General features: G+C 32.2%; 2 protein-coding genes across 2 annotated transcripts; both read right to left on the bottom strand.

The window, feature by feature from the left end:
* Positions 1 to 979: 979 nt before the first annotated feature.
* LOC111402322 (UDP-glucuronate 4-epimerase 3-like) lies at positions 980 to 3,118 on the bottom strand. The gene has a single exon (XM_023030549.1). It carries the CDS (start codon positions 2,638 to 2,640, stop codon positions 1,342 to 1,344), a length of 1,299 nt encoding a protein of 432 aa, XP_022886317.1. The 5' UTR covers positions 2,641 to 3,118; the 3' UTR covers positions 980 to 1,341.
* A 10,710-nt stretch (positions 3,119 to 13,828) lies between these two features.
* Positions 13,829 to 22,254, bottom strand: LOC111402329 (3-phosphoshikimate 1-carboxyvinyltransferase 2). Its single transcript, XM_023030561.1, has 8 exons — positions 21,763 to 22,254; positions 20,596 to 20,840; positions 19,689 to 19,842; positions 18,803 to 19,017; positions 18,605 to 18,722; positions 18,179 to 18,389; positions 14,692 to 14,753; positions 13,829 to 14,229 (listed from the first exon to the last, which is right to left on the bottom strand). Exons 1-8 carry the CDS (start codon positions 22,102 to 22,104, stop codon positions 14,011 to 14,013), a joined length of 1,566 nt encoding a protein of 521 aa, XP_022886329.1. The 5' UTR covers positions 22,105 to 22,254; the 3' UTR covers positions 13,829 to 14,010.
* Between the last annotated feature and the right edge of the window lie 227 nt (positions 22,255 to 22,481).

The raw sequence follows: 22,481 nt of genomic DNA on the forward strand, positions 1-22,481 counted from the left end.
TTACTAGGTGCAACCTATTCAACTGGAGTGTTGACTTAAAGTGGAACAAAAACAATTAAACCTTTCTGAAAAAGAGGATCTTCATGAATTGAAAATATAATTTCCCAAAGCACACTAGAGCAGAACTATCTAGATGACTCAAGGGTTGAAACAAATTCTCGAATGTGGAAATTGCAAAGGCAGCAACTGAACCCGATCGATGTGGGCTCTAAAGGTGCTGGAGTAGCGGCGGCAAAAAGGAAATTTCGATGTTGGTGTGGTTAGGTTGGCGATGGCGAAGGTGGCTGACTGTTGTTGATGGTGGCGATTGCAGCGGGGGAAGGGGAAATTGTTGGATTTTCTCGAGAGTTGCCATTGATGGTTGTGGCGATTGGGGATAATAGAGATAGAATGGTTGAATTTGGGTAGGCGCCAACCAACAAATACTGCAGCACGACGGTAGCAGAAACAAGAACGGAATCTAAGCTTGGACGCAGTAGATAGCTGGCTATTTATGGGCTACTGGGCTTATATAAGTTGGAATAAACATGGGGTTTTAATGGACTAGGGTTTGGGTATCATGTGGATTTTGAGGAGCAACAAGGCAGCAGCACGTAGACAACATTAGCAAACGATTTTTTTCTGGCAAATCAACTGATATAAAGACAGAAAGATCCTAGTGAAAAGATAATTCTAGGAGATCAAACATAGATTCATCAACTAAATCCACGATATCCTCAGTTCAAGGCTTCCAAGTACTAGCAGCAACTATAAGGATCCAAATATCATAAAAGCAAAGACAGAAAGTAAGGGAAATCTTAACTAACATAGAACTTCTTACAATAAATGGCAAAGTATACATATGGTAAGATGATGCACCGTGATCAATACGCATATCCTGAATGTACTTAAGCCAATAAAGTGGGCAACCAATACAACACAAACTTAACAGCAGTAATTCTGAGTTAAAATTCATTTAAAAAATCTAAACAAAGAAAGCGACAATCAACCGTTGTGTGCTATTTTATTTGAACTCCTTAAAGGTGATACACTTCCATCAATCAGCAAATTGCTCGATCAGTCATGAATTCTACAATGATAGAACTACAACAGTTACATTTCTTAGAGTGAAAAAGTTGGGTTTTGTCTTTTGATACATATCAATTTTCCCATGAAAGCAATCATGACCAACCAAAAGAACCTTTCCGTCGTGGGATTACAATTTTTCTCCTTATATGAAATCATTAAGATATATGCGAAAACAAGATAACTGGGCTACAAACTGTGACAGGTAAAAAACAATCACAAAAATCATATTGAACAAGAATAGAATGATCCTACCACACAAATGAAAAGAATGTATCACTGCGCGCTTTTCTTCCCATTGCCATAGTAACTGAGATACCATCGAACAAATTTCTTCAATCCCGTTTGCAGATCTGTTGTGGGCTTATATCCGAGCTCTCTCTGAGCTAAGCTTATGTTAGCATGTGTAAACTGCACATCCCCATTCCTAGGCAACTTCATAACTAACCTCTTTGCCTTTACTTTGAGCAATCTTTCTAAAATGCTAACAAGATCCGAAACAGGAACAGGAGAAGTGTTCCCCAAATTGTAAATGCGCAGTTGTGCTGGCCCACTTTTCTTGCCACCATTACCAGTGCTCTTCTCAGCAGTGTCCAACGCCGCCAAACAACCCTTCACAATATCATCAACATACGTAAAGTCTCTTGCCACAGTTCCATGATTAGGTGCCTGAAAGATGGGGATAGACTTCCCTTTCAAAATATCCCGTGTGAAAAAGAAATATGCCATATCTGGCCTACCCCAGGGTCCATAAACTGTGAAGAACCTCAAGCCGGTAAGTGAAAGTCCATATATATGGTTATAGGTATGTGCAATTCCCTCACCAGCCTTCTTAGTGGCTGCATACAAACTAGCCGGCTGGTCTGTTCTATCCCTCTCCGAAAAGGGCACCTTAGTATTTAATCCATAAACGGAACTACTAGATGCCCACACAATTGCAGGCTGAGGATTGACACTTTTACAAACCTCAAGCACACTAACAAGACCAGCAATATTACTATGCACATAGGAGCTAGGATTTTCCATGGCATACCTCACACCGGCCTGTGCGGCCAAATGCATTACATGGGTGAATGCAACAATATCAAAAAGCTTCTTCAAGAGGGTAACATCATTGATATCACCCTCCACAATGTGCACGCCGGTGCGCTCCAATAGTGCCTGCCGCGCCCTTTTAAGGGACGGATCATAGTAATCGTTAAAATTATCAAGCCCCAAAACGCCATCCCCCCTGCGTTTGAGGGCAGCCGATACATGGGTACCTACAAAGCCAGCAGCCCCGGTTACCAAAACAGAAAGCCCATTTTTTGACCTGATTTTAGCTGAGGCCTTGACCCTTTTTTCCCAGACCGGACCACCATAAGAACTGGTTCTTAAAGACCTCCTCGAGAGATCTGAAGGGACTTTTGATGAAGATGATGATGATCTAAACAAGAACATAAAGATCAACACAATGAAAACAAAAGACCAAAACGTGAGCTTGGCTAAAGAAGAATAGAGCCTCTGCCTATGATATGGAGATTTCTCCATCTTGAACTTCCCAGGGGTTGATGGATTATCATCAATGTGCATCATCTGGGACACTATTCTCTCAAAATCTTGAAGATTTGGAAAACACCCAGTTTCTAAATCCCCTACTTTGAGACCAATCTGCTTATCTTAATTTTTTTTCAGATTTTCTTGAAACAAAGAACAGTGCTAGGATTTGAAAAAAAAAATTGTCAAGAACTCTGAACAATTCTTTAGGCAAAGGAAATGGAAGATAAAGATTGGTCGATTGAGGTTCGCAATGGTATTGTGGAAGTTTTCTTCTGTGCTTTTAATTATGCGAATCTTCTTGTTTCTTGAGGGCACTGCTGGTCTTGCTGGTGGCGGCAATGTATTTTTTCTTTTCTTTTTGCTTTTGTATTTGGGAGCCCTTTTTTGGTTGTACACAGGAAAAGACTTGATATTTTGATAATTGATCAAGAAATGGATGATTAGAAAGAAAACGGAGAGAGACTCACTGGGGAGAATGTGGAGAGAAACAAGGTTTGAATATAAAGGATTAATGGAAGAAAGAGAGTGGACTAAATGCATGTTTGGATAGTTTTAAACAACTTACTTATAAGTAAATAATTTTATAAAAAATCATCCCTTATGNAGAGAGTGGACTAAATGCATGTTTGGATAGTTTTAAACAACTTACTTATAAGTAAATAATTTTATAAAAAATCATCCCTTATGTTGGACAGAATCAAAAATAAATAAGTTAGCTAGTTTACATAAGCATTTACTTCATAGTTTATATTTTTACTATCATAAGAGACGGACTAAATTGACGAGTGTGATTGAGAAAATTTTAATAAATATAATTAGAAGGGAAGTGCTACATATAAATAATAGTGTCCATAATTACATGTGGTACTGGATCCAACTTTTAATTCAAATCTCATACTTTCACATTAACAATAGGATGATTGCCATATCACATTATGGACAACGTTATGTACAATAATTATGTACATGTAAACTTTTCCAATAATAAGTTAAAACATGTTAAACTAACTGCAGAAGCCAAAACACCGAATGAAAGCCGGCTTGTTTTACAAGTTCATTCATAAAAATTTTAAAATGAAGATTGTTTGTTTTATTTATTTATTAATTATTTATTTTCATCCTCTAACTTCTAGCCTTTTATCTTTTTCGGATCCAACTTTTAAAGCGTTACTTTCTATTGATAGAAAAATTATTTGATTTAAACATGTTTAGAATAGAGATACACTTAAAAGTAAATTTAAGGAACTTTTAAGTCGAGACAAACAAGTTGTAACCTTGAGGAGGAGGAGGGTGAAAATCCAGACACCAATTTTCCTTTAAATTAAGTTGCTCTCACTGCCAAATTTCTCAACCATGGTCCATAAAGGTATTTTAAGTCACAGTCGTAAGGATAAGAAAGCACTAAATTCCATAGCTTTCCTGTTTCATCTATCGTTCTCTCCTGATTCTTCACTCTTATGATTGGTTTGATCAAATCTGACCAATTTGTCTTTTTCCACCTTAATTTCTCCGTAGGTTTTGGAGAAAGGATGACATCGTATTTGGACGAGCTTGAACCCAAGCCGAGCGAGCCTGCTCACTAGGCGAGTTGAACCTGTTTCGTGGGCAAGGGGTTCACGGACTCATGAGGACTTGTAAAAAAAAGGGAAAAAAAGAGTCAAAAAAGTTTTTAAAAAATTCCTGAGCTCGTGGACTCAACTCGGCTCGATTGAACGAGCTTGAGCTCGTGGATAGATGGGCCAAGCCGGCTCGACTCTACTAGGCCAATTGCCACCCCTAACGTCGGATCAACTCAGAAGTTAACCATATTCAAATAACCTTTCTTGATATAATTTCCATTTTCTTCTTTCTCTAGGTTCATTTTTTAAAAATATTAAACATCTATTTCCATTTTTGTGTATATTTAGCTCTGTATGGTAGTGAAGTGAGATTTGAATGGTATGAATACATTTACGAGTCAGTTGATACGTGGGTTGGAGAAAGAATGAGAAATAAAAAGCATCTCCACCATGTGACCAGAATGTCCCAGCTATAAAGTTATTTCTTTACAAGTTGGCATCGTGTTCCATGCTTCTAGTATAAGTTGAACTCTCTGTAACTGCCTGCCCTCTCAGATATTTTTGAATGTGAATCAGTAGGATTGGACTAAATTCTCGAATCGAACCGACTCAAATCGAAGAGAATCGAGTGGTTCTTCTTAAATTAAATATCCAAACAGTTATCTGAATCAAGAACCAATGCATTTGGCTTAGTTCTCAATTCTAGACTAAGAATCAAAAAATCGAATAACAGTCGAATCTTCTTAATTTTTTAATTTATTTATTTTAAATAAGTCGAATTATTTTTTTCTAAATAAATTTGCTAACCCAAAAATATGATTTTCCTTTTTCTAATTTTCAGTCCAAACCTAACTTAATCAAATTGACTTAAGTTTTATCCAAACATGTTATTCTAGCGTAGTACCATTTCTACCATTTTGAAGAAATCAAATTGAAACTCGACAGCGCTTTTCTTAATTATTGTGAGCTTGCTATCTTTCTCTTATGATTTTATCAATCAAATCTATGAAAAACTCAACAAAGAAAGAAGCAAAAGACATATAAGATTAGATTACGTTATTTTGTAAGAGTTAAAATTGAACATGTATTAGTTGAATTAATATAATTTTACAAATATTAAAAAAATTAATTATATTACGAAACCCGAGAACCTAATGAAATCGAACCCGAAAAGTTTCATAATTAAATTTGGACCTGACGGTTATACTTATTAAATACCCGAAAAATTCGAATCCAGTTCAGTTCTCATTAGAACAAAATCGAACCGAACCACGTCCAGCCCTCTGAATTAGTCAAAACTTGCGAAACATTAGACTCGACCAATCCGTTCGACCCTTGTGCTGCGATAGAATCGACAGTCGAAGAGAGTGGGTTTGTAGAGATTTTAGCATATTTTTGGCATACAAAGTCTTTTGACTGTATTATATTTATAATGAATGATTTGAGGGATCACGACCCTTGTATGGGAAATATATGGAAATAACCTTTTCAAAATGGTTACTTTTCCAAAATGGCCCTTAGATAATTTACATACCAAAAATGCCCTCCATTTGGATATTACATAACAAGGCATCATAATATAGAAATTTTCTATTTTAGTCCTTAAAATTAAATATTGATTGAAATTTAATAATTTTTATTTGATTGATATTTTTATTTGATTTTTGTTCACTTTAAGTAGCCCCCTATATTGGTATCAGAGCCATAAAGATCGTGAAAATAAAAATAAGGAAAAGTAGATAATTATTTGTGTTTGAAAGAAGAAAAAGGTAGTTATATATTTTTAAAACATATTCATAATAAATTAAAAATAATGACTTTAATAATAATTAAAGAACTCCCTAAAATTTTAAATAAGTCGAATTATTTTTTTCTAAATAAATTTGCTAACCCAAAAATATGATTTTCCTTTTTCTAATTTTCAGTCCAAACCTAACTTAATCAAATTGACTTAAGTTTTATCCAAACATGTTATTCTAGCGTAGTACCATTTCTACCATTTTGAAGAAATCAAATTGAAACTCGACAGCGCTTTTCTTAATTATTGTGAGCTTGCTATCTTTCTCTTATGATTTTATCAATCAAATCTATGAAAAACTCAACAAAGAAAGAAGCAAAAGACATATAAGATTAGATTACGTTATTTTGTAAGAGTTAAAATTGAACATGTATTAGTTGAATTAATATAATTTTACAAATATTAAAAAAATTAATTATATTACGAAACCCGAGAACCTAATGAAATCGAACCCGAAAAGTTTCATAATTAAATTTGGACCTGACGGTTATACTTATTAAATACCCGAAAAATTCGAATCCAGTTCAGTTCTCATTAGAACAAAATCGAACCGAACCACGTCCAGCCCTCTGAATTAGTCAAAACTTGCGAAACATTAGACTCGACCAATCCGTTCGACCCTTGTGCTGCGATAGAATCGACAGTCGAAGAGAGTGGGTTTGTAGAGATTTTAGCATATTTTTGGCATACAAAGTCTTTTGACTGTATTATATTTATAATGAATGATTTGAGGGATCACGACCCTTGTATGGGAAATATATGGAAATAACCTTTTCAAAATGGTTACTTTTCCAAAATGGCCCTTAGATAATTTACATACCAAAAATGCCCTCCATTTGGATATTACATAACAAGGCATCATAATATAGAAATTTTCTATTTTAGTCCTTAAAATTAAATATTGATTGAAATTTAATAATTTTTATTTGATTGATATTTTTATTTGATTTTTGTTCACTTTAAGTAGCCCCCTATATTGGTATCAGAGCCATAAAGATCGTGAAAATAAAAATAAGGAAAAGTAGATAATTATTTGTGTTTGAAAGAAGAAAAAGGTAGTTATATATTTTTAAAACATATTCATAATAAATTAAAAATAATGACTTTAATAATAATTAAAGAACTCCCTAAAGAAATAAAGGAACAAATATTAGAGAAATTAATAATAAAAAAATAAAAGATATATATATACATATGAAAAAATTATTAATATATATGAAGATGAAGAAAATAATTTATATTATAAAGAAAAATGTGAGTACAATTGATAATATACATCAAAAATTGAATAAATTACTTTTAAAAATGGATAAAATACAAGAAGGAATAAGAAATATAATGTTAGTACCAGAAGGAATGAGAATACCAAATAATAGACAATTAACAAAATTAAAATGTGAGAGATTAAAACTTGAGAATAAATACTTTATTATAGTAAAAGAAGAATTAGTAGATCTAGATATAGCTGAAAGAAGATTTGGGAAAATAATAGATAAAAAGGAAGATAAAAGATTCAAATTAACATATGTGTTAGAAATAAAAAAAATTAAGATGTCGATAATTGAATATATGGAGGAATTAAAATCATTGATAAAAATGTTAATAAATAATGTACAAGATTTAAGAAATAAAGTAAAAGAAACAAGAAACGATATAAATATATTAAAAATTGAAATCAGAGAATTAAAGGAAAGTAATTAAAATAAAGATAAGAAAATAGATAAAAAAAAAACTCATAGAAAAAGAAATGACTCGAATAGGAAAGAAATATATAGAAAAAGAAAATATAATAGTAGAAACAAGAAGCATAGATGATGAATTTTGGAAAAAATATATTACTAAAGATATCAGAAGAAGAAGAAGAAGAATTAGGAAAATTAAAAATAGAAGAAAAAGAAGATAAAAATGAATGAAGAGATATATTTATTAATAGAAAATTTTGATCGGTTAAGTTTAACTGATATAAGTGAATACCAAGTTTTAATGAATACTGGAGGAGGACCTAATCTAGCAGGAACTCTAAACAAGAATTATATGATACAGATGAAAGTTATGCATAAACCATATAGACAATTCTATGATAAAGTAAGAGATAGACAACTACCTAAAGGAAATAAATATAAAGATATGTTTGAATTAAATGATAATTATGATAAACCAATTAATCGTGAAGGAACAAAACTAGATGTAAATTGCAAAATAGATACTAAAAAAGCCTTATTAACTTGGGCAGATTCAATGATATTATTCTTTTTATATAATAAAGATGACACATGGGAAAGTACTGAAAGAAGAATAGATTTCTTAATAGCATCCTTTGAAGGAGATGTTATAAATTGATGGAAAGGAATAAGTAATGATACAAAAACATTAATAAAAAGAAATGTACAAACAGAAATAATAAAATCAGATAGACAAGGCATAGAAAAATTGGTAGAATATGTTTCAGATGAATTTTTAGGAGAAAATTGGATAAGAAATGCTGAAAAATAATCAATAAGAGAAAAATATAATGCTAGAATAAAATTAATAAACTTAACAATATGTGATATGTGTAAAATTAAATAATATACTTGTAAATTTAAAAATTACTATTATGTATAATTTTATAGTAATGAAAATTAAGAAGTATACCAAGACATGTATTATAAATAGAGAAAGAATAGCAATAAATGAATATCGCAAAATAAAAAAAAAATCATAGATGTAAGGACAATTTATGGACAACATAAATTAAATATTTTAACAAAAAATACAGTTGATGAATTATTAACAAAGATTAGCAAAAAACAGATTGAAAAAATTCAATATGTTTATTTAGCAGTAATACAAATAATATTTAAATCACCATTTAGAGAGGGGATAGACTCACCCTTAACTATAACTTTACATGATGGAAGAATAATAAATTTAAAAGACGGTCATTTAGGAACAATAAAAGGAAATTTGACATATCAAAAAATTATATTTACATGTTATCCAAAATATTGTGTATCATTAAAAGATAGAAACTTTAATAAAGTTTTAGGACTATATTTCAAGCTTCATAGAGACAATATTATGCAATCAGGTGATCAAATTATGACTATAGAATATAGAGTTTTATACACATTTACCAATTCTAATTATAAAAATATTTATTCCTATAAACCATATATTGAAGGTCATAAAGAATGTAAAGATATTAATAAAATAATATAACTAAATAAACAAATAAGTTTAATTTCAGAAGAATATGAATTTAGTATAGCAAACAATAAATTTGAAATAATAGAATTAAATGAAGGGGAATGTTCTAAGAACATAACATTTAAGGATGAAAAATTAATTAAAAGATCAAAAAATTTTAAAATACCTAATAAAAACCAGTTAGAAGAAATCAACAAAATAAAAGAAATAAAATTATATAGAAATACTAGAAATATGAAAATAGAAGAGGAATATTATAATGGAAGAGAACATATAAATGGACCAAATATATTAATAGATACAGGGGCTAGTGAATGTCATATAACCTCAATTAGAAATAAAGGATTAGTAACTCATAAAATTGAGCCATATAAGTATGTAAATTTTGATGGACAGAAACATATTATAGATTTGGAAGTTAAGGTACCAATAAATACAGGAGGAATAGATCTTTTAGTACCATGTTATATAGATAGAAGTATAGATATAAACCCTCATATACTTTTAGGAATGAGTTTTCTAAATGGATTAGAAAATTATAGTATAAAAAAAGAATGATTATATATTGCTCATAATGGACAAACTACATTACGTAAAAAGAATTAGATGAATAATTAGATAAGTTTTTCATTAGCTGTATATATACAAATTACTATTGTAAAGACAAATATAACAACTTGCGCATTAATAGATACAGGAAGCGATATAACAATATTTAAAAGTTTTTTAATAAAATCATGGAATAAAAATAATAACATAAAAATAACTGGAGTTATAGGAGAAAGTATTCAGATAATTAATAGTACTGATAAAGTAAATAAAATTCTTGGAAATAAACAAGTTACAATAAATAAAGCATATAATTATGATAAACTAGAATGTGATATATTATTAGGAAATGACTTCGTGCAACAATTTCAATATTATAAACAAAATAATTATATGATAATGTTACAAACATCTTGTGGGCAATTATTTAAGATTTCTAGAGAATTTAAATCTTATTGAGTTCAGCCAGCCCAACATGGTGATAAATGGAAGAAAAAACAAATCATAAATAATGAAATAAAAAATAAAAGAATAATATGTAAAAAAGTTCTAAAAACAGGAATAGAAATGAATATAAAAAAAGCATTGAACAACTAGAAAATGTTTATAGAGAAAATCCATTATTATTTTGGAAACCACATCACCCAAAAGCCAAAATAGAATTAACAGAAAATATTATAATAAAATTAAGACCAATAATGTATACTATAGAAGATACACAAGAATTTAAAAATCAGATAAAAGAATTGTTAGAACAAAAATTTATTAGATCTAGTAATGGACATCATAGTAGTCCAGCCTTTATGATTATGAAACATTCTGAACAAGTTAGAGGAAAAAATAGGATGGTCATAAATTATAAAAAATTAAATAAATATATTAAATCTGATGGTTACTTTCTACCAAATAAAGATGTGTTAATAAATCTTACAAGAAGAAAACAGTATTATTCTAAATTTGATTGTAAATCAGAATTTTGGTAAATAAAAATAGAAGAAGATAGTATACAATATACTGCATTTAGCACACTCGAGAAAAATATGAATGGTTAGTCATGCCATTTGGTCTAAAAAATGCACCACAAATATATCAAAGAAAGATGGATAATATATTTAAAAAATTTAATGAATTTCTAATAGTTTATATAGATGATATATTAATATGTTCTAATAGTAAAGAGGAGCATAGAAATCATTTAATCCAATTTATTAACGGATGTAAAAAAGAATGAATTGTACTATTTAAGAAGAAATCTATAATAGAAAAATAAGAAATAGACTTTATTGGATTATCAATAGATAAAAAGGGATAAAATTACAGACTCATATATCTAAAAAGATAGAAAGTTTTTCAGATAAATTAGAATCCAAAGAACAAATTCAAAAATTTTTAGGATGTTTAAATTATGCAGAATGATTTATTGAAAATCTTTCTAAAAAAAGATATAAAATATAAGTTTTACTTAGAAAAACAAATACTAAGGGATGAAATAAAGAACATATAGAAATAGTTAAATTATTGAAAGAAGAATGCAAAAATTTACCAAAATTTAGATTACCAGATGAAAAAGATAATTTGATTATTAATACTGATGTCTCAGATAAATATTGGGCAGTAATATTAAAAACAGATCTTAATGAAATTTGTAGATACTTAAGTGGAACCTTTAACCAAGTAGAAATAAATTATACTACTTATGAAAAAGAATTACTAACAATTATTAAAGGAATAAAAAAGTTCTCATTGTTTTTATTATCCAAGAAATTTATTGTTGAAACTGATAATTCTCAAGTTGCAGGATTAGTCAGGAATAAATTACCATCAAAACTCCAATACAGAAGGCTCCATAAATGGCAAGCTTATTTAGTATTTTATAATTTTGATATAGTCCATATTAAAGGAGTTAATAACTTTCTTGAAGATTTTCTCAACAGAAACATAGAATTTATTGAAGGATAAAGTCAAGGCCATGGAGTTATATCAATCCATTCTACATATATAAGAAATGACAAATTTTCTTAAAGAATAATCTGAAGATATAAGTTCTGGAGCAACTCAGATCTCAGAGATGTTCAACTCAAATATGAAAATATTGTTGAATATCACTACTGAGCATCATAAATATGCCATAGAACTCAAAAATCAAGTTGATACTATTGCAACACAACTAAAAGATATACTGTCTAAGACAGATACACCAAAGAGCTCAGAAATGAGTTTTCCAAATCAATACCAAACAGGGACAGTTGGAAGCAGCAGTGGACTCAGACGTGACAACATACCAACTGATAATAAAAGAGATTCACTTTCCGTATCATCAACCAAAAAAGTTATGATACATGAAGATGAAAGAGATACCAAAACAATCAGCATCATAGACTAACAAGATAAAATCCCTTTAGAACCAAACAAAGAAAAATATGTCGAAATAGTCAAAATCGCTTATGAAATAAAAATAAGTGATTCATATTTCATTTTTCCGGGAAATAATGTTTACCCCAGAATAATAGCCATGGAAAGAAGTGACCCTTCATTTATAAAAATTATGACAGACTATGGATTCATGGATTTGATTTATCCAGAAAAAAGATTTTATTGAAATTTCAAAGTTTGGTGACATATTCATTAAAGAATTATCCATATTTGCTAAAGGAAAGAAGATATTTTTAAAATTCTATTCAATCATTCCAGAATATAATGGAGTTGTTTACTATCCAGTTGAACACATAATCCCAATTGGATATGTTGCAGCCAATTTTCAAATTGATGTTACAGAGAATAATAGAAAAGTCCCAACAGTGACAAAATTATGGATCAGACATAGAAGAACACTTGGAATTAAAGCAATTTACAACATTGCCAAAAATTTGTTTGATAAAAAATTCTCGTACTTATGCCAATATAAAAATTAGATGCTGGTATCCAATGGAGGATATGCAAAATCAGAAATTTTAAAAGACTATATTACAAGATTTGATATACATCAATTTCCAGGATGTCCTACCATTATAAAAGAATCCTGCCAGTTAAGGAAGTGCCCCAACTGCATGTGAAGAAGTGAAAGAAGAAGACAAAGCACCTTTTGACAAAGGTGTATGAAAGACAATAGTACTACATGTATAAAAGACAATAGTACTACATGTGAAAACATTGAAGATAAAAAGCAATAATAGGAAAAGATGCTCTTTGAATAGAAAAGTGAACCAACATGTGAAGATGTAGACCCAAGGAAGAAAATAGAGAGGCAAGAGTGTCTTTGTTGATGTAATCAATGATGTAATAAAGTCTCATAAACTTGTATAAATAGAGACATTATCATAGAAGAAAACATCTCATTCTATTTTGAAATCTCGAGTTGTAAGCAATAGACCATTCTCAATTTGGATAACCAATTTTTCTGAAAATCCCTTTATATCAAATAGAAGTTTTGTATAAATTCTGATAAAAATAAAATTTCAATATTTTGATATCAATATGAGTTTCTAAATCTTTTTTTCATAGATTCTTGAAAGATCTAATAGAAAATTTCCTTCTTATTTTAACAAAAAGAGAGTTTTCTTTAACAGAAGTCTAGAATATTATTCTTTAGAAGTTAATACAGTGAGAGTAAGTAGCTGAAATAGTAACAATTTCGTGAAGGCAGAAGGCCGTTGAAGGAAGCAATTTACAAATTCAGAGCTCAAAGGTCACTTGATTATAATAATACAGTCTAGATCAAACCTAAGGTAAAACTATTAAACTTTTGCTAAAATTAAAATGAATCTTTTTAAGATCTTAAAAGAATCATAGGGACAATTGCATGATGATTATTTTGATAAATGACATGATATACAATTGAAAGATTAGATAATTTATTAGAAAAAATGTTAGAAGAAATAAAAAATATTATAACTCAATTAAAAAGTATAAATTTACCATTTGAAGAATATTGTATTTTACTTAGAAAATATGATATTTATGTTACAGATTATTCCTATTTATTAGATCATAGAATAATTTTATATTCAAATATCCAAAATAGAGCAAATAGAAGATAAAATGATTAAAAGATTAGAACATATGTTGCAATATAGAAAGAATCATTTCATTAAGAATAATATAGACCTTTCCATAAAAAAGAACAATGATAGGTCAAATAGAAAGATCTCCCCCTTGCATGCTTGCAAAGACTTTTAATTCCTATACTGGTAGGGGCAAATAGAAATTCTTATTTCAAATAGTGTTTTAATAATACAGAAGAAAATTTTGTTCAACATCTTGACACATATTTGAACATTGTTACATGACAAAATTTGGCACATCAAAAAACTGTTAATGCTTCGAGAACTTTTCGAGGACTTCAAAATAAGTCGGGAAGGTTTTACGAGTGCAACCAGGATCTTTAATCGTGACCGGAACATCTGCACAAGCAGCGAGAGAAAAGGCCATTGCCATTCTATGATCATCGTACGTGTCTATTGCTGTGACATTTAGTTTCTCTGGTGGAGTTATTACACAGTAATCCGGCCCTTCTTCAACCGTCGCTCCCAACTAAAATTTCCAATCAAATGGCAAAAGATCTCAAAGGACTTGTATGAAATAAATAATACTAAGCACTTCTAGTTACCATAGAGAAAGTTTCACATTATTCACCGAACATTAATCTGTTCCAAAGGCATTTAAATTTGATTTTTATGTCAGTTTGGTCGTTGAGATTTATTCATTAGTTTTTTTAAATGAAATGTCTGACATGGAAGACAACAATCCGACATGTGGCACGAATCCTAAGGTCTTCCATGTCGAACATTCTGTTAAAAAATAAAATAAATAAAAACTAACAGGATTTTAACTAAACGGCCAAACTGAAATGAATGGTAAACTTTAGTGACCATTTTGGAACGGATTAAGTTCAATGACTAACGTGAAACTTCACTACAATTTTAGTGACTTCGTGGTGTATTTTACCCAACGAGGCTTAGTAAACAAAAGTACACAATGCAGCAATGAACTTACCTTTCTAAGCTCTGTGCATATGGCAATCATCCGTTCGGTTTCTTTGACCCTCCAGCTAGCCACTATGAACAAATGAGAGGAGATCAATTTGTTTCGTTCAGGAGTCTAATGTCAAAAGAAAATTAAATAAAAGAAACGTAAGAAGCAAAAAGGAATTGGTCGGAAAAGAATAATAAATGGCATCAGCGACTTGGATGAAAATGTGTACAATATTATCTGGGCTTCTCAAAGTTTTGACCTTGCAAGTGCTGATAATGCCCCCGTCTCACCCCCATTATTTCAATTTATAATTTTTGGAATATTATTTTTTCGGAGAATGTGTGGTCGAAAAAGAAGGAAAAGTTTTCCATTTACATGTAATATTATTTTATGGAGAAAAAATTATAATTTGAAACAATGAGGGCCAAACCAAACTAATATAACATGGCATCTTCAAATAGTACTTGATTTTCAGAAAATCTTTAACTCAAAATCACTAGCATAATGTCCGCTACACATTTTAAGATCTACTCCATAAAACTCGAAAGAACATTGTGTGGAGGGCGTACAGATTACTCTTTTCTGTTCAGCTCCATACTGAAAAATTCAGTCAAACCACATATTAAGACATCTTTTTTTATTACCTTAGTCCAAGTTATTTTCGGTGTTTCTTTTATTCAAAATTTACCGTTCATCACTACAATTTGACTTCTGATTTAATTCGTTATACATCCCGCGTTTTACCCCATATCCATCTAGATATTCTGAACTACCCCCCCCCCCCCCCCCCCCCAAAAAAAAAACTCTTATCGTAACATAATTTTCTGCATTTAGACTCTTGAAGAAAAATGTATGAATATATTTACTCATGAATAAACATCAAATGTACATATTCATATATACATAATCAACGTATTAGATCTAGGATTCTGTAGCATATTAAACAGAATGCACCTACATCTATATAGAGGAGCAGTCTTGAATTTGTTCCTCAAGCATATGTCGAGAAAGAAACACACTTTGTTCAAGATAATGAAGTTCTCTTATAGTGTGCTTGTAAATGTGAGTGCTTGATTTATTTGTGAGCTCACATTAGCCTCCAGCAAAGTTAGCTCACATATAAGTCAGGACTCTTACTCACAGAAGCGCTATATTCTTTCTCAATTGTTGCTTTTTACACAATTTGCATCATTCTTTCTTCACACTCGAATCTGGCACAGTGTCTCCCTTGTCAAGTATAGGCCCCCTTGGCTCAAGCTAAGCGGTCCAACCACGATGGCTAGCTAGCACTACAACTAGTATTCAGGATATAACGAGGGCCGAGCTGAGGCAGTGGCGTGTGCAGGAGGAAGAAACCTAAGAGACTAAAACAAGACGCTTTTATCTTAAGTTTCCAAATCTAAGACTCCTATTCATACTTGTAGTCAGATCATACTATTTAGAGGAGTCAAACACTCTCTATCTGGATTTCCAAGTCAGCCTTTAGTTGCCTAGGTTCATCAAAATTTGGCATGTTGCCCCATTCTTTAAAATTTTGGTCAAGCATTCGAGATTGGCCTGGTAAGGGATGGGCTACTGGGCGGTCTGATCTTGTGTAAATATATTATGTGCTCGGGCCCTTCCTTGACCACCTTTAGTCCGGCTTGTTCAGCAAGTAGGCTGGCCAGTTTGAACTTATCCGCCCATTTTGACTCCTCTAATTCTAGTTAACCTACCTGTGTGCATGCATTCTACAATCATGTTTACATGAATACAAACATTCTAGGTGAGATATATTTGATGTGCATTCACGAATAATATTAAGCTTCCCTTTGGCTAAATTTATAAATCATTTATAAATGGTCAAAACTTATTCAACCACACATTCCAATGGACCCACAAATGTTATCTACTTGTCCACTACTCATTTCTATCTATTTATAAAATAAATCATTTAAGTTCTTCCCAACTGAGGCCAATATAATAGATACCCGATTCTTCTTCTAAAATCAATGCTAGATAATTATTAAGGATACTAATGTTCAACCTATCATCTTTAACCTTGTCAAAAGTAGCAGACTATAACCACTAAGGAGGTATAACCACGAAGGAGGTTAAACGTGATCAGAAACTCAAAGCTGCAGATTCCTTACCCACTTTCCAAGATACCCTTACTTTATGCAAAATAAAGCAAAGTACATTTCTTTGCTCATGTGATTTGTTTGTACTATTATTTACTTTATGCTTTGGTATGTAAAACATACTGTATGTGTTTGGAGTGTAGAGTCCTTTGACTAGCGGATTGACACTTCTCCAAACTATATACCCTTGTTTATAATTCTCTTACTGTTTGAGTTAGTGATCGTATATAACCTCCTTAGTGGTTGTAATCTAAGCATAAAAAATAGTACAAACACATCCATGGGCAAAGTATATGTAATATCACATGGGCCAAAGTATATTTACCATCATATGGGCAAAATTTATGTACTTTGCTTTATTCTACTTAAAGTAAAGGTAACTTGGCAGTGAGTAACGAATCTATAGATTTGACACACGCCCTGCTTGTCTTATTCTTACTCATTAGATTAAATTCTAACTGTCCCATCCTTCCCTGTGAGAATTGAGCCTGGCAAAGCGCTCATTTTTAGGTATTTCTTAACCTTAGATTTGCTTATTTTTCTACTGGTATTTGCTTCACTCTTGAACATCTTAATCCCTCTTTCTCAAATGCATTGCTCCACGTCTAACTCGAACTAATCCTGACCCAAGGTATTTTATGTTTGTCAAAAAATTGAGACAAAAAAAGACGGAATATGCATAGGCAGACAAAAGGTAACTGGGCCGACTCAGGTTAGTATATCTGGCACAGATTTTTTTCAAGTGAAAAATAATTTTTTTGGAGAATATATGGTTGAAAACGATTTGGGAAAAAATTGATTTAAAAAAACTGTGCCAAATAAGCCATTAATAAATTCACCATTGCTTTTTTTGACTTTCCCCTGGCTATGCTAGACTGCTAGTCTCATCCTATTTATCCTTTTACCCATTCGACAATCATTTCTTCTCTCTCTAGCATACATTAGTCTCCAAAAGTATATAGCTACTCTAGTCTCCAAGTTTAAGCTAAACCGATTTGCCTATGCTTCCTCTTAAAAACAATGTGCAATCACTATGTTCCAGTTGCATAGCAAATTATCATTGTTTCAAATTTTATCATTCTTGACAAAAATAAATGAGTACTGCAAAAAATTTCTTCTTAACTAATATGTTATCTGTTTATTGACAGAGAGCTATAGAAGTTCTTAATAAAGTTAGTTGGTTCTCTTGTTCATTTGCAATTATGTAGAGAAATATCCCTGCAATTTGAGTTTCTTATGTAAGAAAATAGAAAAATATATCCTTGACAACATGATGAAACACCCATAATGTTCCCAGGAAAACCCAAGTTAAGGCAGCTATTATTATGATTATGATGGTCAATAAAAGAGCAGCAAACTCCTATCAAAATCAAAGAAGTGGAGCCTACCATCTCTTATGGCGGTGGGTCCATCAGCAAAAAGTGCAACTACAGCAAGAGTCATGGCAACATCTGGCATTTTGTTCATGTTGATATCAATGGCATGCAAGTGATTCCTCCCAGATGAATCACGAGGTGGCCCTTTGACAGTGACACTGTTCTCTGTCCAGGTAACCTTGGCACCCATCTTTTCAAGAACCTCAGCAAATTTAACATCACCCTTCACGAGAGAGTGAAAGGAAAAGTAGGCAAGACTATCAGTTTTGCAATAAAATAAGAAAGACAGCAACATCCCCCTCCCCACAATTAATTCCTTCCATATTGGGATGAACATGGTCATTTTCATCAGGTGGTAATGCTTCCAGAACATTGAACATTTGGATCGCATGATAAGAGCAGACGGCATAAAATTTAGTAAAATGGTGTAGTTAATACCTGTAAGCTGCTTGTCCCGCAACCTTCAACTGTAATGGTTCCACCAGTAACAGCTGCACCAGCTAAGAAGTAACTAGCACTTGACGCATCACCTTCGACATAAGCATTTCCAGGAGACCTAATGAAAAAAAAAATTCTTAAGACTTCCCATTGAATTAAGTTACAAAATAATTTCAAACCTAGGGCAGCGGGACTTACTTGTACTTTTGACCTCCTCTTACCAAGAATCTGTCCCAGCTATCACTATGCTCTTCACTGACACCAAATCTTTCCATCAACTTAAGAGTCATCTCTACATATGGTATAGAAATTAACTTATCAATGATTTCAATCTCCACGTCTCCTAGAGCAAGGGGAGCTGCTATGAGCAAAGCAGTCAGGTATTGGCTGCTAATGGATCCAGAGAGCTTCACCTGCCAGAAGAAAGACATAAAACAGAAGCTCAATACAGAGCCAGGGCCACACTAAAATGAATAAGGATAACATAGAGATTAAAAACTTGAACTATAGGTACTTATCCATGTGCATTAATTTAAAAACTAAACCAAAAAGAGACGAAGAGGATACTTATTGTAGACAACAAAAATATTGTGGACAACACACATGACACAATGGCCAGACAAGTCTAACAACAAACTAAAACGAATTCTCAATTAAATTTGAAGTCAGTTGGAGATTAGCCAAAGCTAGCATTTCACCACTTCATTCTACTCATTGCTACACCAACAGGAGGTTCAAAAGCAACTAGATCTTTAGCAACCATTACATGTCATGCTAGCCTTGGCCAATCTCCATTTTCTAACATGTTCTTCTAAGATTGCATTACTTTTATGAATAAAAGCCTTTTTGGGTCCATACAAGATATGTTACAACCACCTAAGTCATCCTTATTCAAATTGAACACAAACAATAATTTTAGGTGAAGCAAGCCTTGAACTAGTAATACTAGTAGTAAGGTCTTGATTTGGACCTATTTTGCGAATATGATAGTGTTATGGTCCACAAGTCTCACAAGTTTAACCATCATTGCTTTGCCTTTTGCATGTAGCAAATATATATAGATTTAAATGAATGGAAGACACACCTTTCCTCCAGGAAGGCCACCCTTTCCAACTACACGAACTGGGGGGCAATTTGTTCCCAGAAAACAATCAACCTCTGCTCCTAGCTGCTTAAGACCAGTGACCAAATCACCAATTGGTCGCTCTCTCATGCGCGGAACCCCATCAAGTACATAGCTGAAAGTAAGATGTTCATCAACAGAATGTCCTCAAAGACCTTGGATAAATAGATGGACACTTGCTCAACATTACGTGGGATGTTAACGACAATCCAAATTAGGAATTTAAATACATCATAAATCCATCAGTTTTGTCGATTGAACCAGACCTCATTTAAGCACCTCATCCAAAAGCTTAAACCATTAGAGGGGTGACACATTTATATTTAGAGCTTGTTTGAACCTCATTTTCTTTTGAGAATGCATTTTGAAATGGTAGACCGGTGGAAAATGTGTGGTTAAAAAATAAGGAAAAGTTTTGGGTTTGAGAGTAAAATATTTTATTGAAGAATATGTGTTTGAAAGGAAGAGAGAGAAAATGTGTTTTGGGAATAATGAGGATCAAACAAGGGCTTAAGTTTTATCTTCAGGGGGCGTGCAGGAGGGATTTATTTGTCTTATCATGGCTGACAAATGGACTTTTTCATAATTGGGTGAAAATGACACTTGAGCTCAAGATTTTGACCTGTCTAACATAATGTTTAACCACCTTGTCTAGAAGGTGAAGTTGTTAGAGAGGGGGCACATTTATTTACTAACTTATTGCCTTCACCATGTCCTAAATTGACAAATATTTAACTCGCAAATGTTAACCGGGCCAGATATAATCATATAAACGTCATTGAACTATCTTAAATTCACATCACAAGGATCAAGATCTGAGTTGAAAAGAACACTACTAATCAAAAAGTGCAATGCTATATAGACAAACTTCGTATTTCCACCAGCAGCAGTAACTGCAGCAGTCAATGGGCGCATTGCTGTTCCTGCATTTCCCAGGAAAAGTTGAACTTCATCACTAGGTACTTTACCAACTGGAAATATACCACCACAACCTTCCACAATTGCTCGCTGGATTGTTTTGTCTACTTCCACATTTAGCCCAAGTGTTTTCAAGGCTTCGAGCATGTAATGAATATCTTCACTGTTCAACAAGTTGTCAACAACAGTTGTTCCCTGAAAAACAAGTGGACGGCATGTGATGAGAAGTCAAGAAACTTTCCGAACGGAAATGTAAAGGTTCAAGCCTCCCAGTTACATTCGTAATATCCAAAAACGAAGATATACTCAAATTACAACATGCAAAAAGTAGACACAAAGCGGATGCAGCTTAAAAAGAGCACATTGGAAAAGCCTAAAATCTGTCTGAAAGACAAACGAGAAGAAGATTATGACAATCACATAAGAACATACAAACTTATACCCACTTTCCAAACTTTTGAGATTTTATCCTTCTAGCACAAAATAGAAAATGCTTTTTAGTTGTAGTCCTGAACCACAAAATCTAAAAAAATAAAAAGATTAAATTCTAAGTGAATGAAGAAAGATGTCAACCTTTGAGCATAAACATAACTTCGACAAATCTATATAAACTCGAAAGAAAAATTTTAGGTTATAACTGCAAAACACTCCCACCGTTATTCCTTAAACCATGAATTATTTCTGTAAGGGATCTAGTGCATCATTCCTACCAAATTACAAAATTTCTTACAGGACATTAAGGAATATAATTTCATTAACTACTCTTGCCTGTCAATCTAATTGTGTTAATAACCAAAAATCCAATAGTTTCCTAGTAGTGTCTAGTAAATGACAAAGATTACATAAATTCTAACTTTTCACGCATTCACTTGACATTACAAAAGATCATTCTTTGATTATCCAACATTTTATTAATTATCATCTTTTTCCTACAGTAATTGCAGTCTTAGACTACAAATTCACACGCTACTATATTTTGCACACTTAATGCTCAATCACATATCCCTCTAATGTAATAAAAAGTTACAGGTAAAACCAGCTTTAATAATCACCATATAGCCTCATACTTAACACTCAAATCTAAAGATCACATATTCACATATACATATAATATTACCTCAGAAAGGGCAGCGAGAAGGAGAATGCGGTTAGAGAGAGATTTTGATCCCGGCAACTTGACGATACCAGAAATGTCTTTTATGGGCTGCAGCACTATCTCCGGGGCCGTAGATGGCTTCTCGGCGGTGGCCACTGAAGCCATAACCTTTACTGACCTATTTTTCGCTGCAAAACTTGAATCTTTACTCGAAACCCTCAAACAATTTGATGAACTTTTAACATCTTTTGAGGCAAAAAACACAGAATATGCCGGCAAAGCAGAAGATTTAGAATTTAGACCAGTAGGGCTGGGGAAGTTCGGTATCTGGAGTTTATGCGCCAAGTTGCTAACCTGCGCCATTTCTTGAGGAAATGAAGAATTTTTGAGTGGTTTTGTTAAGGGGAAAAAAATGGTGGCTCTTGGGATTGGGATCTCTGGTTTTCAATTTGCAAATTTTCTTGGTGGGTTAGGTGAGAGGGCGTTGGGGTTGGCAGGAGGGGAGGGCGCACGTTAGTCAATTGTTGGCTAAATGTATAGTCCCAGTGAGTGTGACTTGTTGTCATTGACTTGTTTTTCCATCCTCACCAACCCCTTTTGTCTGTCAATATTTATTGCTTTGTAATTTGTAATAGTTTTCTTTTTCTTTAAGGATCAAAGAGGTTGATCCTTCTCCATCAAAAAGGGTTCGAATTCAGATCATTTTGCTAGTAAAACTTGGATTTATCACTTTCCGGATC

This window comes from Olea europaea, chromosome 1 (assembly GCF_002742605.1).
Source record: "Olea europaea var. sylvestris chromosome 1, O_europaea_v1, whole genome shotgun sequence".
Lineage (NCBI taxonomy): Eukaryota > Viridiplantae > Streptophyta > Magnoliopsida > Lamiales > Oleaceae > Olea > Olea europaea.